Genomic DNA, 23,397 nt, shown 5'->3' with positions numbered 1-23,397 from the left:
GCGGAGGAGGACTGGCTATCAGTGCGGGGTCAGCTCCTGCGCAGCAGTGGGAAATGACACATTCCTAAGCCGCGCCAGAAGCAAAAAGTTTGGTTATCGAACGGTTCTGATAAGAAATGTGTCTATAGAAGTGGTAAACTGCATGTGATAAACTATTACTATTTTTAATGCAAAGTAACATGATTATCTTAACGTTCGGAAAACAGAGGTAGGTAATTTATCCTTCTGCCTCCCTATGACCAATGATACGTTCGACGGGTGGACTTCTCCAAGCTTTTTCGTTTATATAAGGACGTACTGGTTTCGAGACATACGTTGGTGTGCAGCTTACTAGCGACATGCCTCCCGGGGACCTGCACTGCCCCCCACAGCAGCTGCAGGCGGCTGCTGAGCACCGGAATCGTGAGTGCGGCTAAGGGGCTGGACTTGGTTTTCTGTCGATGTAATGAATGTAAACTGCACATGTGACCGGTGGCAGCCATGCTGGACCTCCCAGCATACACGTATTTTAATTTTTTATGACTACAAAAAGTTGACACTGACTTTTAATGCTCCGCATGTTTAATTTTTGCTAACCTGACAAGCAAAAAAGGGCTTCAGTGTTTTATCACTTCCCTTCTTCATGGACAGTTAGTGGCTGTAGCGCATGTGGCGTAAACAGCAGGACTCTGACTCTGCTGGCTCAGCGCCGCGATTACAGGGCACGTCTGCACAGCCGCCTGAAGACTGCCGCCCAGCGTGAGCGCGGGGTGTTCTAGCAGGTGACTGACTGTCAGGACGGACAGCATGGACAGGAGAGGGTGCGGCACAGGCTGTCACCGCCGGCGTCCCGGCCAAGGGGGCTGACCGAGGCACAGACCTGAGAACGCGCTCCCACGGACGGGTTCCGCGCGTCCAGACCGTAAAGGGGGAAATGCAGGGCCACCCGAAGCCTGTTTCACTAGCAAGGCCTGGTCTGCGCCACTGTCCCCACCTTTACTGACAGCTTAAGTCTGACAACGAAAGGGGAACCAGTAACTTCAACTTCACGTGACAGCAAAATATTGTATCTCAGGAACAGGAAGCGAACCGCTGGTGCGGAGGAGTGGCACCGGCAAGCTGACGCCACGGCGGCGCGCGACGGGGACGCGTCCACGGGCGACGCCAGGGTGAAAACTGAGGATCAGTGCGCTTACTGCGCCGAAAGCATTTTACGAGTCATTTAGGGTGATACCCATTTCTCCAGATCCTCACTGCTCCGAATTTAACCTGTTTACATTTTAGTACTTAACTATGAGTCAAGTTTAATCTCAAGAATTCACAGCAGCCTACTTAGTAAAGTTTAAGGTAAGTTACATTGATCTAGTTTGTGACACAAAAGTATTTTCCAAATAAAACTAGTTCGGTTCCAGTAGCACAAACGTCTAAAGTTCTGAAGTGTGTCCAGGTGAGCATCAGGGCTAGTGCCGGGACGGGACCCCTGACCAGTGAGCAGCAGAATGTGCGAAAAGTCACAAATGTCCAAGTCACTATTCTACATCCGTAGGCCACGTTTGCTGTTCTGTGAGGGATAAGACAGGAGTCAAGCCCCAGGGCAGTTTCTCCCGAGCAACTTGAGAACTGGACAGCAGTGGGCATGGGAACCACTCTGGAAGGCTCGGCCATTCGCGCTTGTGCCTTTGGCTAAGGATGTCTCAGGATAAGCTGGGAACATTATGCAAAACTTGAGCTTTCAAGGGGGAAGACAGGAGCATAACTAACTGTATTTTAGAATATAAAAGACTAGTGAGAACCTGTGAGCTCTGGAAAGGCCACACTTTCAGGTAGGAGTGAACTATTTTGCTTCCTGCCAACTAAGACCTGGGCCAGCGACTCAAGGTATGAGGACAGGAGACGCATTCTTACCTGGCAGTTGCTTCTCTATGACTTTCTGGTCAAGTTGATGAGGACATTTTATCTTAAGTGCTGGAAGGAAAAAAGAAAAGAGACAAACTGAGACGTGGTGCAGTAAGGATTTTAGTGACACACGCGCGTTTATCGGGACTGCCACGGGACACAGCTGCTCAGTCCAGCTTGGCTCAGAGCCTAACGAAGGAATAGATCTTACTGACGTTTACAATTCCTTCTACTAATACTTCACAGGGGGGAAAAAACTTCACTGAATTATGACAGTAGCTTCTCTCAAGTACCTCTTTCCTGACAATGTTAGCTAGGTTTTCAAGTGTAACAAAAATCACAAATTTCCAAATCATATTCTATTCACTGCTAAGACACTGCTCACATTATTAGCACTATTAAATGCATTTAAAGCAGGGAATGGCTAAAATGTTCAATTTGAAAAATGTTTTTTTTAATCGAAGTACTCATTTAGGTGCTTAAGAGAAAGAATTCCTCTTAGGTCATCAGTGTTTCTGCACCTACGCACTGAAATACAAATCGGCTGTCACTGAATCTGGGGTTCTTACTTAGTAGCTGGTTTTTGAGCAGAAAGGGCTGTTGTGTCTTGAGCTCCCCGTCTTCAGGTGCACCATATCCTGTGTAGGAAGAAATACAGGATGAACGATAAGCCAAAACCACTGTGGGGACAGTGGAGGCCAGGTAAGTGTCGCCACAGGGTCAGCCCCGCAGTGGCCGGACGTGAACCTGGGATCTGCCTTAGGAGGGATGGACGGCGGTCACCTCGGCCCCCTCCTGTGCGTTGCATCCCTGGTCCTCAGCGTCCTGCCTCGGGCCAGCAGGCGAGGCTGTGCTTTCAAACATGTGACCTGTTCAGTACCAGCCCCAGCTTTGCTACGTCTCCCTTTCTTACCGAGTCCCGAGAACCCTGGCCCGAGTTGGGACACGACCCCCGACACCTCAGCCCACTTCAGCCATGTCGGGCAGCGCCGCGCACCAGGCCCAGCTAGGCACAGCCTCACGAGGCAGGTGTCCGGGCAGCTGTGTGCAGCGCCACCCCGACTGCCTGCCTCCCGGCTTCCTTGGTGGGGAAGGCCCGGGCCATAGCTGCCCCCTGCCCCGCAAGCGACTGCGAATTCACCTCCAGCGGCTGGGAAATGGGCCGCGGGGGAGGAACCTGAAAGCAGCTCCCACAGGAAGCCTTTGCTCTCGGAAACGCCGTTCCCGCTGCGGCGCTCATGCAGTGCGCTGCTCACGTTAGGAAAGTTCACGTTAGGGAAGCCGCAGCCTCCACGCCCGAGGGCCCGGCTGGCGCATGGGGGCCCCCTGCACACCCCAGGCCAGAGTGCGCTGTGTGAACACCACGCGCCCCCAGCCTGTGAGATGTTAGCATTACCCGGGGGCCTGGGTGCCACCTTCACATGCTCAATATTTAAAGCCCCAGAGGTCACAGCCAGGTCGCTGGAGACGGGGTGCTCCCCTCCCTGCACCCCCGGAGACGCTGATTTATCCTCTGGACAACTGGTTAACTGCTCCCCACTTGCTGAAGCAACCCCAGGAAAGTGCCCATGAATAAGCCCTGGGGAGAAACGTGACACCCTGGGGCCCTCCCGACTCCCCAGCGGCAGGCACGGGACCTACGTACTGAGGCAGAGTGACTGGTATCTGGGGTGCGCGGCGCGGAATTCTGCACTGGGCCGGTTCTGGTCTGGGTCCTGGTGCCCGCCCGCCTTCCGCCACTCGCCGCCGAAGGCCTTGCGGTAGTCCAGCTCGGCGCCCCGCCGCTCCTCGGGCAGGATCTGTCGTGGGGAACAGACAAGGTGCGACAGAATGCGGGAGTTTATTGAAAAAGACATTTCGGTTTGACACGTCCCTTCGTGACCGGGTCTGCCCACAAGCTGGGTTCCAGACCCCGCCAGGTGCCTGTGGTCGCCCACGGGACGTCAGCCCAGGCCCCGCCGCCCACCAGCAGCCCCTAAGTGCTGGCAAGGTGCCAGGGATGAGCGCCCTCGCCGAGCCCCGGTCCCAACTTTCCACCTGTGCCCCCCGGGAACGGGGCAGGATGCGCGTGACAGCTCATCGGGCCTGCGGATCGCAGGTTTCTCTGCGTGAACCAAGTGCCACTCGCCTCCTGAGGGGCCAGGACAAGGCCCGTCACTAAGACATGCACGCCGCATTATCATCTGGAAGAAAACCAGCCCTGCCCCCCACGGTGCTCGGCACGCGCTCCTGCGGTCCGTCCGAGTCTGTCCCGTATCGGAGGCGCCCGGGCCGGGCGCCGCGCTCACCTGGCACTTGTTGAGCACCTGCAGCTGCGCGACTCTGGCGATGATGAACTGCCGCGTGGAGTCGGCCCTGCTCCCCGCCGTCAGGGGGTTCCTGAGGCAGGACAGCGCCTGCAGACTCTCCAGCTTGTCCAGCTCGTTGATGAACGACCACTGAGACCCAATGGGAGGAGGTCAGTGGGCGTGACAAGTTTCAGGCTCACTTTTCACATTACTGGGCTGGCACCTGAAGGGCGGAGGGGCTGGTTCCGCCCGAGGCGCAGGCGCCGGGCGGCCCCGGGAAGCGCACTCTTAGTCTAAGCGTGCTTAAGTGTGAGTTCAACTAATTTCTTAACGTTTATATGAGGAGTTCTACTCTGAGGAAGCATTGCTCTCTCAACTTAAAACATTTTTAACAGGAGGAACGTACAGGCTCCGCCATGACCGTGGAACGCGGGGACGGCGCGGGGCACGCCTCCTGAAGGAGCCTTACCTGCGATATCTGGTTGTCGTTGACCACGAGGTACTGCAAGGAAGTAAACATTGACGTTTTGCACCCTAGAAAGAGAATTAAGTTACGTAGTAGAAGGGAAAGGAACAGCTAAGCACGGGGGATGGGAGGGGACGCAGTGTCATACACACCGATTTCAGTGTCTGGAAAGTGGAGAGAAGAAAGCCCCACATCACTGAGGATCAGCTGTTCTAACCTGAAATCACAAGCGTCAGTTTGACTTCACAGAACAGTACGGAATGCCACAGACTACTGGCCAGACGCGACCTGTGACTTCTTCCTACACCTCGGGCTTTCCCCCCCAGGTAAAAGGCTTAGAAGCCACGAAACCCAGTTCCGGGCACGCAGGGGGGATCCCATGATTCCACAGTCACCTAACAGTCCCGGGTGCCGACAGCCACCCTGGGAGTCAAGTGGGTCTCAAAGAGGAAGGAGACACGGTCCCACTTCCCAAAGCTTACTGAACGAAGACTTGGACATTAGCCCGAGGCCATGCCATCCACCGTGCTGTCACCTAGTGCAGACGCAGCTGCACTGTACGTGGTTCACAAGTAAACTCTCCATGAATCAGAATAAAAACTCCCCGCAGGGAATGGCCCGAGCTGAGAATTCCATCTTCGTCACTGTGTTTCCACTGGGGAAGCACACTCAGCACTCATACTAGGCATTTTAGGAGCAAATTACCTGGGTAGATACGCTATTAGAAACAGCTGATTTTCATCAATTGATTGATTAGAGGAAAGGTCTAATAACTTGACCGTCTGTAGAACGTCAGTTGGCCTGCAGGGAAAATAAAAAATTTTCAACATGAATTTAATCTCTTGTTTTCAAAGATACCACCTTAAAGCCCTGCACTGATGTGAAGGAGAGGTTGGTGGGGGGCAGCAGGGCCAGCGACCCTTGTGATGGAAACTGGCTGCGGGACGGATCAGTATCCTGATGACACCAGGCCAGGGCTCTGCAGGATGTTATTGCTGGGGCACACTGGGTGACAGGTGTGATTACGTGTGACTCTAAGACGATCTCGGAATAAAGTTTAATTGTTAAGACCCTGCCTTTGCCTGCATAATAAATGAAAATTATTCTGTACAGTAAAATTTCAACTTGAATCCTTTGAGGGTTTGTTGGAAATCTGCCCACATTTAATTTATACAGTAATTTAATATCAATAAAAGAGGAAGATGAGAACAACATAATTCCTTAAGATGCTTTTTTACTTTGGTGCATCGACTTTAACAGATGGTGCTAACCACAAATGTGCTATTTAGTCCTTAGAGCAAATACTACGGAATTTCCATTCAGACACAGAGTTAGACATTTATGTAAAACTAGTAAAAGTCACGTCTTCAGAAACATTGACCGCAGGGCCTCCACCCTCACGGTTCTCCCTTGATTAGTGAAGTTCTAGTTGACACTCTGACTTGTGAAGGCGATGAATAAACATTTTTCCTAAATCTTACTTGCAAATCCTTCTAAAAGTTAACAGCTCTGATTGAGACTATTCAGAGTGACCACGTGGTGGCAGGTGGCTGTTACCTTTCCAAAATGGCGATGTCGTTCGCAGCGAGGTACAGCTCCTCGAGGACGGGCCAGCCGGCGGCGCAGCGCAGCACCTGCGGGGAGGGCGGGTCAGGGCGCGGCGGCGGCCGCCACGCGCGATCAGCTCTGCCGCTGTTTAGAAGCAAAGCGGCTTCCAGACTTCTCCCTGCAGACCATTTCCGGCCGCGGGCCGACACTGCCGTGTCGCCAGCCCACGCTTAACGGCCTGGGGCGTGACCCGCAGCGCTGACCCCTGACCCCACCGAGGCTTAACGACCTGGGGCATGACCCGCAGCGCTGACCCCACCGAGGCGGGTCTGCGCGCCGCACGCAGGTGCCCCCGGAAGTGGCCCGGCGGGGCCCACGCAGCACGTGCTCGTCACCTGACTCGGTGCACTGACGAGGGAGGGGGCGGTGTTGATTCTCGGTCCGTCTGGGTTTGGCGTCGTCAGCCAAAATTTCTCAGTGCCTGTCCCTAACCTTTCTCATTTCACCTTTGCTGCCATCTCCGCCACCTGCATGTCTGTGTGTCCGTCCTGTTCTGATGCTCACTCTGACCCCAGACAGGAAGGAGCCCTCGGAGAGAGGCTACGGGGACCCAACTTCTGTGGCCACGTGGCGGGCACAGTTCAGGGCGACACCCCACGGCCGCACGGCTGGGGGGGGGGGGGAGGCGCTGCACTTGCTGCGCGCGTCTGAGCGCGGAGGGATCTGGGCGTGCGGGGCCGCGTGACGCGCGGACGCGCCAGGCCGACGCTCCCGACGCGGCCGACGCTCCCGGCGCCGGAGCCACGTGCCCCGCGCTGCGCACGCGAACCGGAGCGTCCAGAAGCCGAACTGCGAACAGGAGCAGGACGTGCGCCTTCCTGCGGCTCGTCCTCTGCCCTGAGGGCGCGTGGAGGGAGGCGGCTCCGAGGCGGTAACCCCGCGTGTGTGGCGCGCCACGCGGGGCGCCCGGGGGCCCCCGACCCAAGGCCGCTTCGCCACAGCCGCCCCCGCCTGCCTTCGGAGGGCGGTTTAAAGAATCCCATTATTTGGATAATAACAGGATAAAACGATGATCAAAACGAGGCCGCGGGCGGGCTTCGGTTCCCTATTAAACCAAGAATTTAAAATGGTTCATTTTTGAGTAATAAAGCAGAGAGATGTGATTACCTCAGCCCACGTTATCCCCGTTCGGCTCAGGACTAAGACCTTGAGTGCAGAAAACGTGCCGGCCGGCGACGCGGCGCCCGGGGGGAATCGCAGCTTGTTCTCACTGCGGAGAGAAGGCGCAGGGGGGCAGTCGGTTCGTTCCACCCTCGAACGCAGTCGTCACGCGGGGAGCGGCCCACCTGTCCTCAGTGTCCACCGTACCCGCCCGGGGCTGTGACACGCCGGGGCTGTGACACACCCGGGCAGCCGCGGGGCCGCGCGTCTCCCGGGTCGGGCGTGTGACGGGCGCCCGGGTCGCCGCGCGCGCCGCACACAGCGACGCTGAACCTCACGCCACAGACTCAGGACGTGCCAGGCCCTGGCTCAGAGTTCCGCTTCTCCAAACAGGGCGGACGAGATCACGCTGCCCCTCCCGTCCTCGTTCTCGATCCTAACCTCAAAACACCCAGTCCTGACCGTGCGTTTGAAAGAAGATGCCGTAGCCCTCCTCCCCTCCCCCCAAGAGGAGACACTGGTCAGATTCCAGCCTCTGCTCTGTGTGGGGCACAGCTAACTGAGGCCTGACTACCTGCTACGCTGAACCTACCTGAGCCAGGTACAGCTCACCTGTGTCCGTAAAGTTGGCTCAGGTTTGAAAAAAGGTTTGAAAGCTCTTGGAAAGTTAGGTTCTGAGATTAAAACTCATCAAATATTTGAGAAAGCCTGGAAAATTACTAAAATATGTAGATTAGCGAAAAATCCTAATCAGACCTGAATTACACAGGATTCCAATGAAATTACTCATCCCTAAAGCAATTAAAGGCTAGCAGCCCCCCCCCCCCCCATCGTTTACAGTTCCAGTCAGACTCTCCAGAAACATCGCCTCTAGGTTCAGGAGGTCGGCCTACTCCACGCTCCACTCAATCAAAAGTAAAACACACTCCCCATTAATGAATCAATCGCCTCATGTGACCATCTGAACAACTATATTAATCAAAGAATGTGAAAGAATAAGTTAAGCTTAGATAAATTCAACTAAGCCATCCCGCCCACCTCATTCCCACTCAGCTTCTGGGAGGCGCGGGGAGCCGCAGGAGTTTTAGGTCACGTGACGATCGGGCACCCAAGGGTTCCTACCTGAGATTAAGGACCTCTAGGTGTCTGAGCTGATCAGCGATATCTGTGACGTCGTCCCATAATGACAGCAGGTTTTTTGACAAATCCAAATTTCTGATATCTAAAAGCACGTGTTAAGAAACAGTAACAGAAAAACTCTCAAAAGATAAACTAATTACCTCTTTATTCTGGAGCCCAGGATCTTTTTCACTTTACACCCTCACTTCTGTACATATTACTTTTACCTTTTTAAATCATCCAACTTCATTAACTAAAGTTCGGTTTGAGACAAACACCTAAATTCAAAGGAATGAGAACCAAACGCCGTGGTACCGCACATTCCGGCGTTATCCGGCAAGAAGACCGGAGCGGCCCGCCCAGCAGGCGCGCCTTCTGACAGCGCGCGGGGCCTCCGCACCACAGGGCCGCCCAAACCCCCGGTGGCATCTCCGGGAGAGCCGGCGGTGAGTGACCCGGGTCTCCCGCAGACGCTGGAACAGGGATGCAGAGATGCGTAACCGGTAGCACGGGGAGTGGTGGCAGTGCCTTCCCGGAGGGGCACGGCTCAGCGGAGCCCCAGGCAGAGGGCGAGGACAGAAGCCCGGAGGACTGGGCCAGCCAGAGGCCGCGCGCGCTGTCTGGGAATTACTCGTCCGTTCCGCAAGGAGCTGCGGGGCGCGCGGGGCGCGGCAGTGCGGTGGGGGTGGGGGGCGCTCGGGACCCGCGAGCACCCACGGCCGAGCACCCACGGCCGCCAGCTCCAGACCCGTGCTCGGAGCAGCGAGCGGGGCACGCAGGAGGGGCAGGCGGAAGACCGCCTTCTCCGTCACGGGGTCCTCTGAGCAGGGGACCGAGGGAAATGAGAGTCCAGGCCCCCGACAGGGACGGCGAGCTCTGCGGTCCCTGCGGCCGAGGGGCAGGGTGCCGGGACGCGGTCGCATACCCGGGACGGCAAAGGGCTCGCAGGCTACTCCGCGCCTAACGCAGCAGGCAGCAGGGGCGCGGCCGAGGTGCCTGGGCCCGGCAGCGGGGGTGTCAGGGCTGGCCCCTACCCGGCACCGCTAGGCCGCTCAGGGTTTGGAGGAGAGCGGGGAGGAGGGAAAGGTCAAGAATCACGGCAGGGCTTCCGGTTGGGCCACGGGGGCTGCCGCTTGCCGAGATGCGACCAGCGGATGGAGCAGGTGCTCAGGGTCCGAAGGCCCCAAATGTGTTAAAGGTGAGACGGCCGTTTGGGCGCCTGGAGGGGCGAGTGCGGACGCGAGAGGCGTGGGTAGGGAGGGTCGGGCGGGGCCCCCGGCCTTCAGCAGAGGGGCCTGGGGGGACAAGGCCGGCGAGCGGGGCGGGCCACGACGGGGTGACGACGGCGACGACGACGACCGTCGCCAGCACGAGCACGATGCTCCGCTAGGTGCTGTTGCCTTCCGCGTCACGGGAGAAAAACCTGGGAACGGAGTGTGGACTTACGCCCGGCCCCAAGCCGAGGTCCCTCTCCCTCGACCAGCGACGCAACCGAGTCTCACGCACAGGAGACATGCTCGGCGCGGCTTGGGGGGACCGGGGACGGGGGGAGGGGCGGGGAGACGACACCGGCCGCGCGGCGCCTGCGCAGAGCTCGGTTTCCCACGGGTCGCGGTGGGTGGCCAGTCAGGGCCCACACGACGGCCACAGGCCTGGCCCTTCTCTGGCTCCTGATCCAAAGGGGGCTCGAGAAGAGCCTGGGCCAGCGGTGCAAACGCGGCCGAGGACGCCGGGGGCAGACGCGCACCCCACACGTCGTGGTCGCCGCCCGGCCATCGGGTTGGTGACGCGGGGCTGCAGCGCGGTCACTGCCCCCGGGCACCCGCCCCGCGGGGTTAGACGACGTCCCGGCCTGCGCAGGCCACCCGCGGCGCCTGCTCCCAAGCTGAGCCAGGGGCAGCCGGGGAAGCAGGGGCAGCCCCTTCGCCCCCAGAGCAGCTCCCGACCTGCCGCGCCCCCCGGCCGCCCTGCGTCCCTGCCCGGGAATGACCTCGGGGTGCACGCCAAGTACTGGGTCACACCCGGCGGATCTTCCATCCGGAGCGCGGACGTCACTGTTTTGCGCACGTCAACTGGGCCTTCCTTGCCCAGCAAACCTCGGTTCTTCGTCTGGGGGGACATTTCTCTCCGAAAGCGCAGTCTGAACCAGCGAGATGCTGGCTGTCCCGTCACGGCTGGCAATGCCACCAAACAGCCCACATTCCCTAAGGCGTTGCCCACCCAGAACTTTCCTGACTGTTGAAACGACCCTGAAACCGCCCAATCCCCAATCTGAACCCGTCCAGAAACAGCCAGGAGCTGTACCCCAACTCTGCCCCGGCCTGGAGAGGGACCGGTTTCACAGTCTGCACACCGGGCCTGGAGGGGGATCCAGACCCCCCCTCCTCCTGCCCACAGACCCCAAGGCTAGCGGAGGACACCTGAGACGCCCGGGCGGGCAGCTCTGCTCTCACTCCTGTCATCACAAGGTCTGGACCGTCAGGTGGCTGGAAACACTGCGAGCACGCTACCCGCCTGCCACGCCCCACTCGGGGAAAACGGATCCCAAGCCGCCATCTCCTACATAAATTACAATGCAGAGATGAAGCCGGCTTACAGAATTGGGACGAGACCTTTCGAAGTTAGGGAAAGTCTTTTTGATGCCACAAGGAATTTTTTTAAAAGCTTGCCTCCTATACTTTTGCTTGTGGGCATAAAAACAATATATGGGGAAAAGAGCGCAGAAGGTAGAGGTCAGAGATTACAAACTTTGGAGCGAGCTGTTTTGAGTTATTTTAACATGACTGCACTGGGCGGCATGAGAACGGTACAAAGGGAAGGGTTCCCGTTCGCCCGGGAAGGCGGCCCAGCGCCGTGCGGTGGCCTCAGGACACCGGCCAGGACTTGGCCCCCTCCTCCATCCTCCCAGCCCGTGCTGGACGCTTTCTTCACACTTCCCGCTGCCCAGCTGGTGTTGTCTGCTCGCCAGGCTAGAGGGAGGTGCAGGCAATGGGCAGAAGGCAGGTGCCAGCCTCGTCTGTCCCCTTTTAAGGATCCCCGTCCAGAAACTTCCGCTGGACCTCTCACTGGCCAGGGTGAGTTACTGACTCACCTAAAAGCAAAGGGGCCCGGGAAGGGAAATAATGTGTCTGGGACAGTGGACACTGGGTAGGCGACAGCGGTGTCTGGCACAAGTGTCAACCCATAGTCGGATTCCGGTCACGAGTCGTCACTGAAAAGGATACTAGGACACGCTGCGGCAATGCCTCCTCTGTCACCAGCACAATTTACTGCGCAGCTCCGCAGAGAAACGTCTTGCAACTTGCTCAGCTGACTGCATGGAAAACACAGTTCACATGTGCGCATGAGCACGCACGCTTGCCACTGGCCCTTTAAAAAGTCAGAAAGCATTTCAGACACGTAACAAGGTACCAAAAACAACAAATATGGTACCTACCACCTGACGTAGGAAATGAACATTACTGAGCAGAGAAAGACGGCCCGACGGACACGGCCCGCCCTTTGCGCTCTGGCCCATGCCGCGCTGGCCTCCGCGGGGCCCGGCACGCTGCTCCCGGCGTCTGTCCACAACTAAACATTTCCTAACAGTGTTACCATCTATTTCCACATCCCTAACAGCCACAGCATTTTTGAACAGTATAAAACGATACAAAGGGTACGTACGCTACTGCCCATTTCCTCCTGCGAACTACTTTTCTATACTGCTCAGCAGTGAGATTTCGCTGTAACACACGTACCCTAGAACCTTCTTTTTCACATCCTATAGTTTACCATCTGAACAAGTGACAACTGATCTACTCCTCTGCTGACGTTTAGATTATTCCCAACAGTGCTGAAGCAAACACTGGTGCATACTTCTTGCACTCAGTCTCTCGAGGGGTTCATCTCCTAGACACCCCCTTTTTCAAGTGCGGAGGATCTGTTTTCTATTCATCAAAAGAGCCCATGTGTTCCAGCGTCTACGTGTCTACACAGAGTCTGGAGCCTGACTGCCGGGTTCAAACCCCAAGTCCACCAGCTCCTTCGGCCGTGGGCGAGTTAACCTCTCTTCGTGGCAGAGTCCGCGACTTTAAAACGCTACGATGCGCACCCACGTCCACAGCGGCATCACTAACAGCAGCCGAGGTGTGGACGCGACACAAGCATCCCAAGGGGTGACCGTGGTCCAGCCACACAACGGAATATCGTGCAGCCTGAAAAAGGAAGGACAGTGTGACACAGTCTGCGACGGGGGTGAAGCTCGAGGACATCGCGCTGGGTGGAATAAGCCAGTCACAAAAGGACAAACTGCGATTCCGCTTGCACAGGCCCCTCGAGGAGTCACATGCAGAGAGACAGAAAGCAGGTGCTGGGCGCCGGGGCAGCGGGGGAGGGGCGGGGCGCTGTTTAATGGAAACGTCCTGCGGACGGACGGTGAGGACCGACGGCTGCGCGACCCTGTGGATACGCTTAATGCCGCTGAGCCGTATGCTTAAAAATGGCTAAGGTGGTAAATTCTGTTACGTGCACTTTATAATTTTTTAAAATGCAATAATTTAGTGCGTTAGTATTGGGGTGAAATTCTCAGACTACTACCTGACATACAGTAAGTTATTTCATAAGTACTTATAAAAATAAACATAAAGCTGACGATCTTTGGGTAAAATGCTAAGAGACCATGCAAGGCACGCACGATCGCCACCATCAGAAACCAGGGCGATGGGCAGCAGAGCGGCTCTCAGGCAGAGGCTCCCCAACTTTCTCACTCGTGGGGCCCGCGGTGTTCCAGTGAGTTCTTCACGGTGCCTGAGCCTAAAGGAATTACTAACCATTATGTGCAGTGAGTGGTTGGGGCCAAACAACTGGGTATTCACACCCTATCAACTCGGTGTCCGCCAGGCAGTGCGGCGCCCCGAACCCAGGGACCGGACGGGACACCACCACCTCCACGCCCCGTCCCGAGGGGTGTTCAGGAGGTACTCGCTTTTCATCGCAATCGACAAACCTGGCTTCGCAGGGATGGGCCGCCCTCGAAAGGAATCACAGGACCATGAAACTGTGAACTGCCTCAAACTAGTAGTGTGCGCCGCGTCCGACAGATGTCACCGTTTCCCTTTAAAATGTAAAATACTCCACTGGGCCCCAGAGAGTTTGCTACCTGCAGTGCCAAGAAGCTGGTACAAAGGGACCTGGGTCTCAATACAGACCTCGCAGCCCAGAGCCAAAGCCACCTCCAGCAGATCTCGGGCATGAGGGCTCCTGCTTGAGTCCTTTATTCTTAGCGTTACAAACGCCAAGCTGGCCAGCTGGACGTCATTAAGGAGATAATGCGATGACCGGCTCAGAGGCTTCCATCCCGAATACGGACAGGGATGACCTCCGCTCTCCCCACGTCTCAGCCAGCTCAGGGCCGATAAGCCCACTGGTGTCAGAGAGGCTCAGCTGACACCTGAACCCAGCTTTGGGTCCCTTCCAAGAAAGACACTAGTGAATCACTGAACACTCAGATAACGCAGTCATTCACCAGGAAAACTCATGAGTTACGCAGCTGTTTCCAAACGCGGGGGGAAATCTGTCTGCAATGTGTTGGTAAAATCCACAGGGCCCCGGGCAGTCTAAAGAGATTAACCAGGAAGAAAGGTGTCTCTTTTGAGGTAAAAGATATTTAAATACTTACATCTTAAATGGGAAAAATAACTCTATGAAGCACACAGTTCTTTAAATCACATAAATCAGTAGGATAAACAGCAAAAACCATTCGTGATTGTTATCTCTCGGTGGCGTCATTACTTGTGGCTTTCTTTTGTTCAATTTATATTGTCTAAATTTTCAAAACAAATGCATATTGTTTTGTAATTAACGATCAAAGTGTTTTTTAAAATCGTGATTTGAGGTTTTTTAAAAAACTGGTTATCTATGTTAAAAAGCAGAGCTATTAAGAAATTTATTTTTATTTTATCATCACACTGTGGAAAATAAAGTTAAATGTTACAATGTAAGTAAAATTCAATTTCATAATAACACAAATTTATTCTTCAACGTTGTCCCTATGTGCTCTTTAACTTCTGTATGATGTTAATTCTCAATAATAACAATGACAGCACCAAAAAAGATAGCAGAGAAATTTACTGCGAACAAAGCCAGTTTAATTCTTTTACTTGAGACTGAAAGTAAAAGATCGCAGGCCTGAGCCAAACAGCTGCAAAGCTACTCTCCACAGTGTCCACCAGGGGTCACTACTAGGACGCCTCATCCGGGTCAGGGTCAAAGAACAGCCCTGACCACGAAGCCCGCGTAACCTGGACGGCTGTCGGACACCTGTGTTTCCGTGTGAACATCAGCTTCCGCTCTGATTCAGTTCATCAGAGCGCACAGTGGGCCTCTCGGGAGCCAGAGAACAAGGCTGTTTGGACTCAGCAGTTTCAAGACCCACTATTTCGTGCCCCTCCGACTGCCACGTAACTGGGGTGCTTCTTAAAAGCAAGTGCCCAGGGTGTCCTGACTCAGGAGGTTTGGGACGGCGCCCAGGAGTCTGTATGTCTCAAAAGTGCCCCAGAAGGTACGAGGGTGCACTCGATGATGGGAATGACCGGGCCCGAGGTGGCACCAGCGTGCCATGCAGCACAGGTGACAATTTAGATTTGTTTCAACTCTGACATCAAGCAGATGGAAGTGTCACCATGAAACGGAAAAGGACCAAAATGTCAACCTGAGTTACTTGATAAGCAATCAGTGCAAGACGGTGTGGTATGATTATCAATGACGGGCAAATCGACACTTCCATCCCAATCTGCCTCCCATTACCGATTCCGCTCACCTTTGCTGTTTTATGATAGAATCAAAGCCGACCGTTTCCACGGGTTTATTTCCAACTGTGACAGTGTGCCCTTTCCCCACTTCTGCTGCTTCATCTCCTAACACATAGCGGTGCTTGAGCGCGGTAAGAAAGTCTACTCCAAAATTTACTTTGTTTGGACGGATAAAGGATCCTCCTGTCGGGTGCCTGGAAAAGGAGAAAAACGGAACACAGAAAATATCATCCGTGGGGACATTTCAAAAGATGACACACGCAGAAATCCTTTATGCACTGTCACTCTGCCAGACTTATAAATCTGTTTACAGATACGTTAGCAAATAAAATCATACAATTTTAAAAAGAAAGAACTCCACTAAGAATAGCGGTAAGTGCAGTATTGTGAAGGTATTCGAAATGTTCTGCATGCTGGACAAACCAAAATCAGCATAAAAGGAGACAACATGCTAAAAAAAAATACATAATTGATGTGATTGATCATAAAGGGTTGTGCTTATGCAAGCATGTGAAATCCCAAGAGATTAAACAGACAAAAAATATGGACCCTAAGAGTCAACAGAAGTATTAAACCAATGGGGGAAAGTTTTACCTTGCTAATGATTAAGAAACGCAAATTCGAATAAACTGTTTTTTGGAAAACACAAAAATAAAGAAAAATCATAACACCTTAAAGACTGCAAGGTTAGGTTTGTTTTTGACTGTACAAACATACTCCTTGAAATTTGTCAGCAGGCAATTATTAAAAAATAAAAACAAAATTGCATTTAGGAAGATTCTGCATATTGCATTTATTTGTAACCAAGGGACTCTGGAACCCATAAATATGCCCAGCTGGAGAGAAACTATTAAGTAAACCAGATAGTCACTAAAAAATTCTAATTGAAACACGTAATAGAATTACTCACAAAATGCTGAGATTTCTAAAAATTGAACCAAATTGTACATGATACAACTAGAGAGGAATCCTATTTACAGAGAGATAAAGATTAGACAAGGATATAAAGAAAGGAAAACATTTGTGGGTAAAAGGATTATGCACAGCATCTTGTAAATGACAGCTTAAACTTGAACTAAATACATTTTAAACATGGGACGGGTGGAAACAATTCTACAGAAATGCAGGATATTTTACCACAATTTATATTCAGGTTTTATAGCAATTTTTAATAATCTCTAGCAGAATTTAACAGAAATATTAATTATATTGCTATACATAATGACCAGTCTGCCAGACTTTCCAGGAGATTCAAAACAGGTCTTCAGACCCACTAAATATCAGCATTCAGCATGACATCATGACAATGACATTTTATTTTCAGGGCAATCTAAGTGTGCCCTATACAACAGCTGAAAATGTGAACACCATTTGATCACTATAGAGAATAAATGATGAAATACATGAACTCACAAAAATTGTATCAGAATCACTATTTCGGCTAAGAACCTTTAACCCTTAAAAAGATCGGTGCTTGGCTCGCCTGGGTCTCCCGCCTCGTCTGCCGGGGAGAAGACCAGCCGCGGGACTCTCTGGGGTCATGGACCGCGGGGTCTGAGGCTGGGAAAGGGGAGCCTGGGAGACGGACTGCCCCCCTTTCCCCATCACCTCTTTCTGCTCAGAGGGCAAGCAGAGGAGTGGAGCTTTAGAAAGCTGAGGGGGCAGAAGGTGCTGGAGACTCTGGTAAACGCACCACTGTGACGCGAACGAGGATCCTGCACGTTAATGGGTTTAGTGGAGAGGACCCAAAGGCTGCAAGATGCGACACTGATGGTAGCGAGGAGGCCGCCCCGTGCGGGACATCAAAAACCACCTGGCGGAGGCCAGTGGGACCATGGTGGCTGCCACGAGCAGGCTGGTGGCCCGGTGCGGATCCGGATCCGGGCGGACTCCGCCCTGGGCGCGACTTCCCTCCGACCCGGGGAGCGCGTGCGGGGCCAGAGGCCTGCGCCCAGCGCTCCCGGGCCGAGACCCCCCGCCCGGCGACCCGCACCTGCTCCGCTGCCGCGTCCCAACTTCGGGGGTCTTGGAGACTAAGTGCCAGGTGGCCAAAGTCCTGTTCCGCGTGAGCGGCCGGCGCGAGGCTGCGACAGCACGACTGCCGTCGTCTCGGCGGTGGCCGGCAGCAGCCGCGGCGAGGTCGGCGAGGTCGTGCGGGAGGACGGCCGGACCGATGGCCGCAGGAGGCTCTGCCGCTCGTCGAGAGCACCGGGGACGGGGACAGGCGGCCGCGCGCCCCCCGCGGCGGCTCCACGGCGGGAGCGCGAGGCCCCGGGGCGGCCCGGGCTGCGCTGCCGCCACTCGCCACTCCTGACGATGCGACTCCCAGCCCGGAGGGGACACGCGCCACGCGCCGGGAGCGTCTGAGAACCGCCGCGGCCAACGGCTGCCGTGACGTCATCCCGCCGCGCGCCTGCGGCAGCACGGGGGACTCCGCGCGAACCCCACGTTCAATTACAGCCTCGCGCAGCTAATTAAAAGTGAAACGTAACTGTACACGCAGCCGATCACCCACCACAGGGCGTGGATAACAAAAGCGACCTCTCCCTCCCCTCCGGGGACTCTGCGACCCCCTTTTCTGCTGCAGTTTGCTTAAATATTCCAAATTTAGAAAGCTTAACGCGGCCTACAGAAAGAAAAAACAGGCCACAAAAGTTCCCTAAGTAAACGAAATAACAGCAGCAAACAGACAAATGAAATACATTTTGTCTTGTGCAGCATTAAAAAATCAAAATAAAATTGAAATATGGGCAAAAAGAAACCGGACCTTCCTAGAAGTCGCCATCACTAAAAAGGATGAAAACTACTACTGATGATAAATTTTGCCAATATAAACACGTGTACATTTTTCTGGGATGTGGGTCCACAGAGATTACCAGATTGTGAACGGAACTTGTGATCCCCAGTTAGAAGTGGCGGAGCTAAGAAGTGCCCCAGAGACTATCAAATCCCGGAGCGCGGGTCCTGGAAGCTAGAGAAGGAAGTGGACAGCTGTGTCCAGCGCCAGGAAACCGGAAGCTGGCCCCTGACCCGACCAACGGGTGACCGCGGGTCAGCCCCGCAGGGTCGGGCGGCAGGGAGCACGGACTCCGCTGGGCCTGACCAGCTTCACTGCAAGGGGAGCAGGGCCGGGGCGGTAACTGCAGGGAGCAGGGGACTGAAAGTGGTTCATTTAAGACAAAAGATAACAAGCTTGTAGCTGATGGAAATAACCCAGTGGAGAGGGGAAACTGACAACGCAGGAAATGAAATTCTGTTGCAGCAAAATCGAGTTCTGAGTCTGCTGTGATCTCAGAGGATCACTGGCCACCGGAAGCAGCCTAGAAAATACCTCATTTTAACCCTTGGAAAGGCTCCTACTGCAAACACTTCTGTTCTAACAAACACAATTATCTCTCTCAGCTAAAGAGATTAAACATAGTTAGAATCATTTTTTAAGAGCTCTAAGTGGTCTGCCTAGGAGTAATCTGGTCCAGGGCTTCTCAAACTTAACCTAGAAGCAGAAAGTCACCTGGAAGCTAACTGGACCCGACCCCGAGAGGCTGCAGGGGGTGAGGAGTCCAAGAATCTGTTTAAAACAATGCTCAGGGGATGGTGATGTAGGTGGGCCTCCTGTCCCCCTGCTTAAGGAACGTTGATCTAACCCATCCCGTTTCAGCTTGGCTACTGGGGACACTGGGGTCCACCATTACAGAGGCATCGCCACCAAGACCAAAAATTGTGGATGGCGTGTGGTCCTGTCCCATGCTGCTGTCCTGGCTTACAGACACAGACCAGTGACTTTCTTCGGTAAATTAAACACATTCCTTAAATTAAAATCCTACTTAACATTTATAGGCAGTCCTAAAATGGGTGGGGAGATGGGGGTGGGGTCAGCACGTGGGCGGAGTTCGCCAAAAGCTGGGTCAGTTCCTGGCTCTATGACTAAGAGTTGTGTGACCTCAGGCAACTGAATTTACATTCTCAGCCTAAGTTTCCTCATCTATAATATGTACAAGAATTAAATAAACCATAATAAAATATAAACCATCACTATATTGCTTGGCATAAGATACAAAGTTACTGTACCTAATATACTATTCAGAATAAACCCACCAATTTGAAATACCGGGAGAACCCGGAGGCCATACTCTCTATATTCAGGCAGAGGCTCCCGAACTTGTTCAGAGGGGCTCCTGTTACCATTGAAGGCAACGTCATCTCCTCATAGGAATAGGTACAATTTTGTTAAGAGAAAATATCATTATAAACATATGCCGGGTAAAGTCATACACAACCTCCCGTATCTACTGCTACCTAAAAACCACCCCAAAGTATAGTGGCTTAAAACAGTGATTTGTTATTTCTCACAATTCTGCGGGTCCGCGGGTGAGCTGGGCTCAGCTGAGTTGATCTGTTTCACATGGTGTCCATCGTGTGACTGCAGCCAGCGGGGGGCTGCCTGAGGCTGACCTACCCATGAGGGTCCCTCAGACTCCTGGCCCCCGGCATGGGTGGCTGGACCAGCTAGGGACTCTGGCCTCTCTTCCCAGCAGGGTATTTAGGATTCTCACGTGGTGACGGTCTTGCGAGAGAGCAAAACCAGAACCCACATGGCCTCTTAGAGCCTCCTGACAGGAGAAGCCACGTGTATGAATCAGAACAGGAATTATTGGCCGTCATCTTTGGAGACAATCTAGCACACTCACCCCTCCCAGAAAACACCTGCCGCACTACGCAAGGTTGGATGTGTCCACCTGCCCGTCGAGGCACAGTGGCTTTGCCTCCATGAACATGATGCTTCTGAATTTGTGCAAAGTCAAAGGACGCCCCCTGCCACACGCTGGCTGTGGGCGCCAGGGTCTAACGCGACCCAGCCTGGGGGAGGCAAAGAGCTAGACCCCGCCGCAGCGTCTGGTGTCTGGATCCGTGCAGACCAAAGCGGCAGGGTAGAGACGACCAAATCTTAACTGCTTCCAAACATGGATTAAGAAATGTAAAGGGGCAAAAGAGTACAATAAAGGTTAAAGGTTATCATTTTTTAAATTGTGATTGAAAACTTCAAGAAACATTGACTTATGAATTTTTCATCTTAAATGTTCATGAGCAAGTAAAAAAACATATTAAACACCAATGTTTCTTTTCACAGTCCCGATTTTAGTTTCATTTGGTCACACACGCTTTCACACTTGCAAAATACTCAAACGTTAGTACTCAGAAGGGCACAAAACAAGGGGCGTATAGGCTTAAAAAGATACCCCAGGCTTCAGAACAAACTAATCAAATATTTAAAATTTCTCTGATCAAAAAACAAAGATTTTTAATGGAATTTAAGTTTTTGTTTTTTGTTTCTTTAAAGGAACACTTTAGGGGAAAAAAACTAAGCTCCTTACATGGCCTAGGGCAGAGCCTGACTTCTCCTCCTTGAAGGTCTTTTGCAAAACAGATGCCAGCATTCTCTGGCCTCCACGTTCGCACCCCCCTCACCCCCCCCCCCAGCCCCACACCTGTCATCTGCAAGTGCAACACTCTGGGGACCAATGGCAGGGGCTGCAGAGCAGCCAGGGCTCCTGTCACGGTCCCGAGACGAGCTTCTCTTCCCGAAGGCGCGTCTTTCTTCAGCTCGCCCCCCAGCCGCGCGGCTTCCACGGCGACACCCGCTCCCGGCCCTGGGCACCCAGGTCCCGCACTGCGCTCGCCTGGCCGCGCGGGTCGGAGCCCCGACTCCGGCCTGGACCGCGGCGGCGGCAGCACCGGTCCAGGCCTCGGGCTCCCCCTCCGGGCGCTTCTCCCGCGCTGCGGGCGGACACACCCCAGGACGCCTCGTACCCACCGAGGGTCTCGTCGAAGCGACGGCGGAGACCTAGTCTCGCTCTGCGATGCAGGCCACCTTCCTCCCGGCTTCTGCGGCTGGGTCCTCTGCGATGGAAAAGTCCAGCCTGACGTAGAGGACGGCGGTGAAGGACAAGATGCAGACGGCGCCACGGTGCGCGGTCCCCGGATGCTTCCGCAGGCAACAACCGCAGGGCCGCCTGGATGCCACCCGGGGCGGTGCAGCGCTCCTGGGCACGGCCGGTTTCACAGGGACTGTCACCCTGGGCGTTCCCGGCCCCTTCAGGCAAGACGACCTTCACGGGCGGGACACCTACTGCCAGTCACCAACGCCAAGCCCCCGGGTGTGCAAGGCTGTCTTGGATTCTCCAGCCAAGGTCACTTGGAACAAAGACGACCGTCTCCACTAAGCTCACCCAGGTCCCCGAGACAAAGAATCGTGAGCCATAAAATGGTTGTTTTAAGCCTCAAGTTTTGGGGTGCTTTGTCATGTACCAATAACTAACTGAAACACATGGGGAAATCATTATTTTCACTAACTTCCACTCAAAATTCAGTATTTCCTCCAATTATAAATCCAGGTAACAAACCCTAGTAGTTTCATAGTACTTTGTCACCAATAGAAATCAGATATTTCTGTATCATTTTATAGTTGCCGGTCATATCATTAAAAATCATTTATTCTATCGCCACTTCGAAATTTAAGTAGTTATTAGACCCATCGGTAGATATTGTTATTTAATGTTATTAAAGAAATATATATAACTATATCCTAATTTTAAAATATTTTGTTAGTTTGTTCCAATGAGACTAAATTTCCATTGTAATGCAATGTATCTTATTTTCTGATTTTAAAAATATTATTTTATGCTTCCCACAAGGGTCTGTAGCACGAAAGGATCCCTGGTCTCGTGTGGATTCACACCAGAAGAACCTGAGCTGGACCTTGAGAGATGAGGAGGGGTTTGGTGGGACGGTGGTGGCACTTGTGTCCTGCCATGGGCATCGAGCAGGCCCCTCACGCAAACACCTATGAAAATAAACACAGTTGCGAAAAGTGGCCCAGATGACAGAGGCTCTGTTCATCCCTCCTGCGACCAAATCAAAGTTGTGATGGAAACAAGGAGCAGTAACCAGGAAAAGCCACCCGGGATCTTGATGAACAAGCCACAAAAATGGGGAGAAAGCCAAGAAATCATCCTGCACCAGCGGAAGGTAGGACGGGGCGAGGACGCGGGGCCGCCAGGTCCCCAGCAGCCGAGGGGGACGGAGCCTGCGGCAGCCGCGCATGACTCTTCAAGGGGCCGCGCCTGCAGGCGGAGTCTCGGTGTCGGACCTGCTCGCTCTGAGCACCAGTTCGGCTGCGTGCGGGGGGCACCAGGGACTTACGGGGGACACTGAGTTGTCAGAGTGAGGGTCGATGTAAGACCTGCCCTGTGCAGAAGTGCCGGCGGTGTCTACTGTTCCCTCTTGAGCCCCCGTCCCCCCTAGTGGGCAGACACAGCGCAGCCGTTGCCATGACATCATCAAACCGGATAACAGAGGTCGCTCTGCCCAGAGGATTCCCTGAAACACCGCCTCCCCCAACTCGGGCCCCACCCAAGCCACATCCAGATGTGACCTCAGCGGGTCAGGGGCTCCTTGCAGAGCAGCGCCCAGACTCACTGGAGGCAGCTGGCCTCAGTTTTTCCTTTTTTAAAAAAAATTATTTGTTATCATTTATGCCTAAAGCACCTGGTCTTCCTAGGTGGTCTCCCATCCAAGTACAAACCAGGCCTGACCCTGCTTAGCTTCCAAGATCAGACACTGGGCTTGTTCAGGGTGGCAGGGCCGTAGACCACAGACCGTGGCTCCACTGGGGCACGAACCCAAGACTTTCTGTGTGTAAAGCAGACGTGCTAACCACTACTTATGGAGCCATGTCCATGGCCTCGGTTTCTGGTGTGGCCTTTTGAGGCAACTATAAGCACACTCAATAAGAATGGCAAGAAAAAAGAAGCCAAGACTATAACAGTAATTTAAGAAGCTTATGAGACACTGTTAAAGGTAAAAATATCCATGTCATAGGGGTACCTGTAGGAAGACAAGATGTTGAAGAGTTTTTTGAAGAAATAATGATGGAAAACTTCCCTAACCTGGTAAAGGAAACAGACATACAACCCCAGGAAGCTCAGAGAGTCCCAAAAACCAGGAACCCAAAGAGGCCCACACCAAGACGCATCATAATTAAAATGCCAAAGGTTAAATACAAAGCGAGAATCTTAAAAGCAGCAAGAGCAGAGCAGATAGTTACCTACATGGCAGCACCCATAAGACTGGCAGCTGATTTCTCAAAAGAAAC

General features: G+C 53.7%; 1 protein-coding gene across 6 annotated transcripts in view; it reads right to left on the bottom strand.

Annotated features, from left to right (window-relative positions):
- Positions 1-23,397, bottom strand: part of TBCE (tubulin folding cofactor E) — a 54,838-nt gene that overhangs the window by 1,295 nt on the left and 30,146 nt on the right. For 5 of the 6 annotated variants that reach the window (XM_036235603.1, XM_016163406.2, XM_036235604.1 and 2 more), the window contains 12 exons: positions 15,254-15,439; positions 11,682-11,770; positions 8,461-8,560; positions 7,345-7,447; positions 6,187-6,263; positions 5,335-5,430; positions 4,782-4,846; positions 4,633-4,697; positions 4,164-4,313; positions 3,521-3,674; positions 2,445-2,513; positions 1,885-1,944 (listed from right to left, as the gene is read on the bottom strand). In XM_036235603.1, coding sequence (XP_036091496.1) covers positions 1,885-1,944; positions 2,445-2,513; positions 3,521-3,674; positions 4,164-4,313; positions 4,633-4,697; positions 4,782-4,846; positions 5,335-5,430; positions 6,187-6,263; positions 7,345-7,447; positions 8,461-8,560; positions 11,682-11,770; positions 15,254-15,439 — 1,214 coding nt within the window. Of the gene's footprint in view, positions 1-1,884; positions 1,945-2,444; positions 2,514-3,520; positions 3,675-4,163; positions 4,314-4,632; positions 4,698-4,781; positions 4,847-5,334; positions 5,431-6,186; positions 6,264-7,344; positions 7,448-8,460; positions 8,561-11,681; positions 11,827-15,253; positions 15,440-23,397 lie in introns of all 6 variants that reach the window. The other variant, XM_016163407.2, reaches the window with a different exon arrangement.

Source organism: Rousettus aegyptiacus, unplaced genomic scaffold (genome assembly GCF_014176215.1).
Source record: "Rousettus aegyptiacus isolate mRouAeg1 unplaced genomic scaffold, mRouAeg1.p scaffold_m13_p_18, whole genome shotgun sequence".
In the NCBI taxonomy this organism is placed as follows: Eukaryota; Metazoa; Chordata; class Mammalia; order Chiroptera; family Pteropodidae; genus Rousettus; species Rousettus aegyptiacus.
This window is presented reverse-complemented; position numbering and strand designations above follow the sequence as displayed.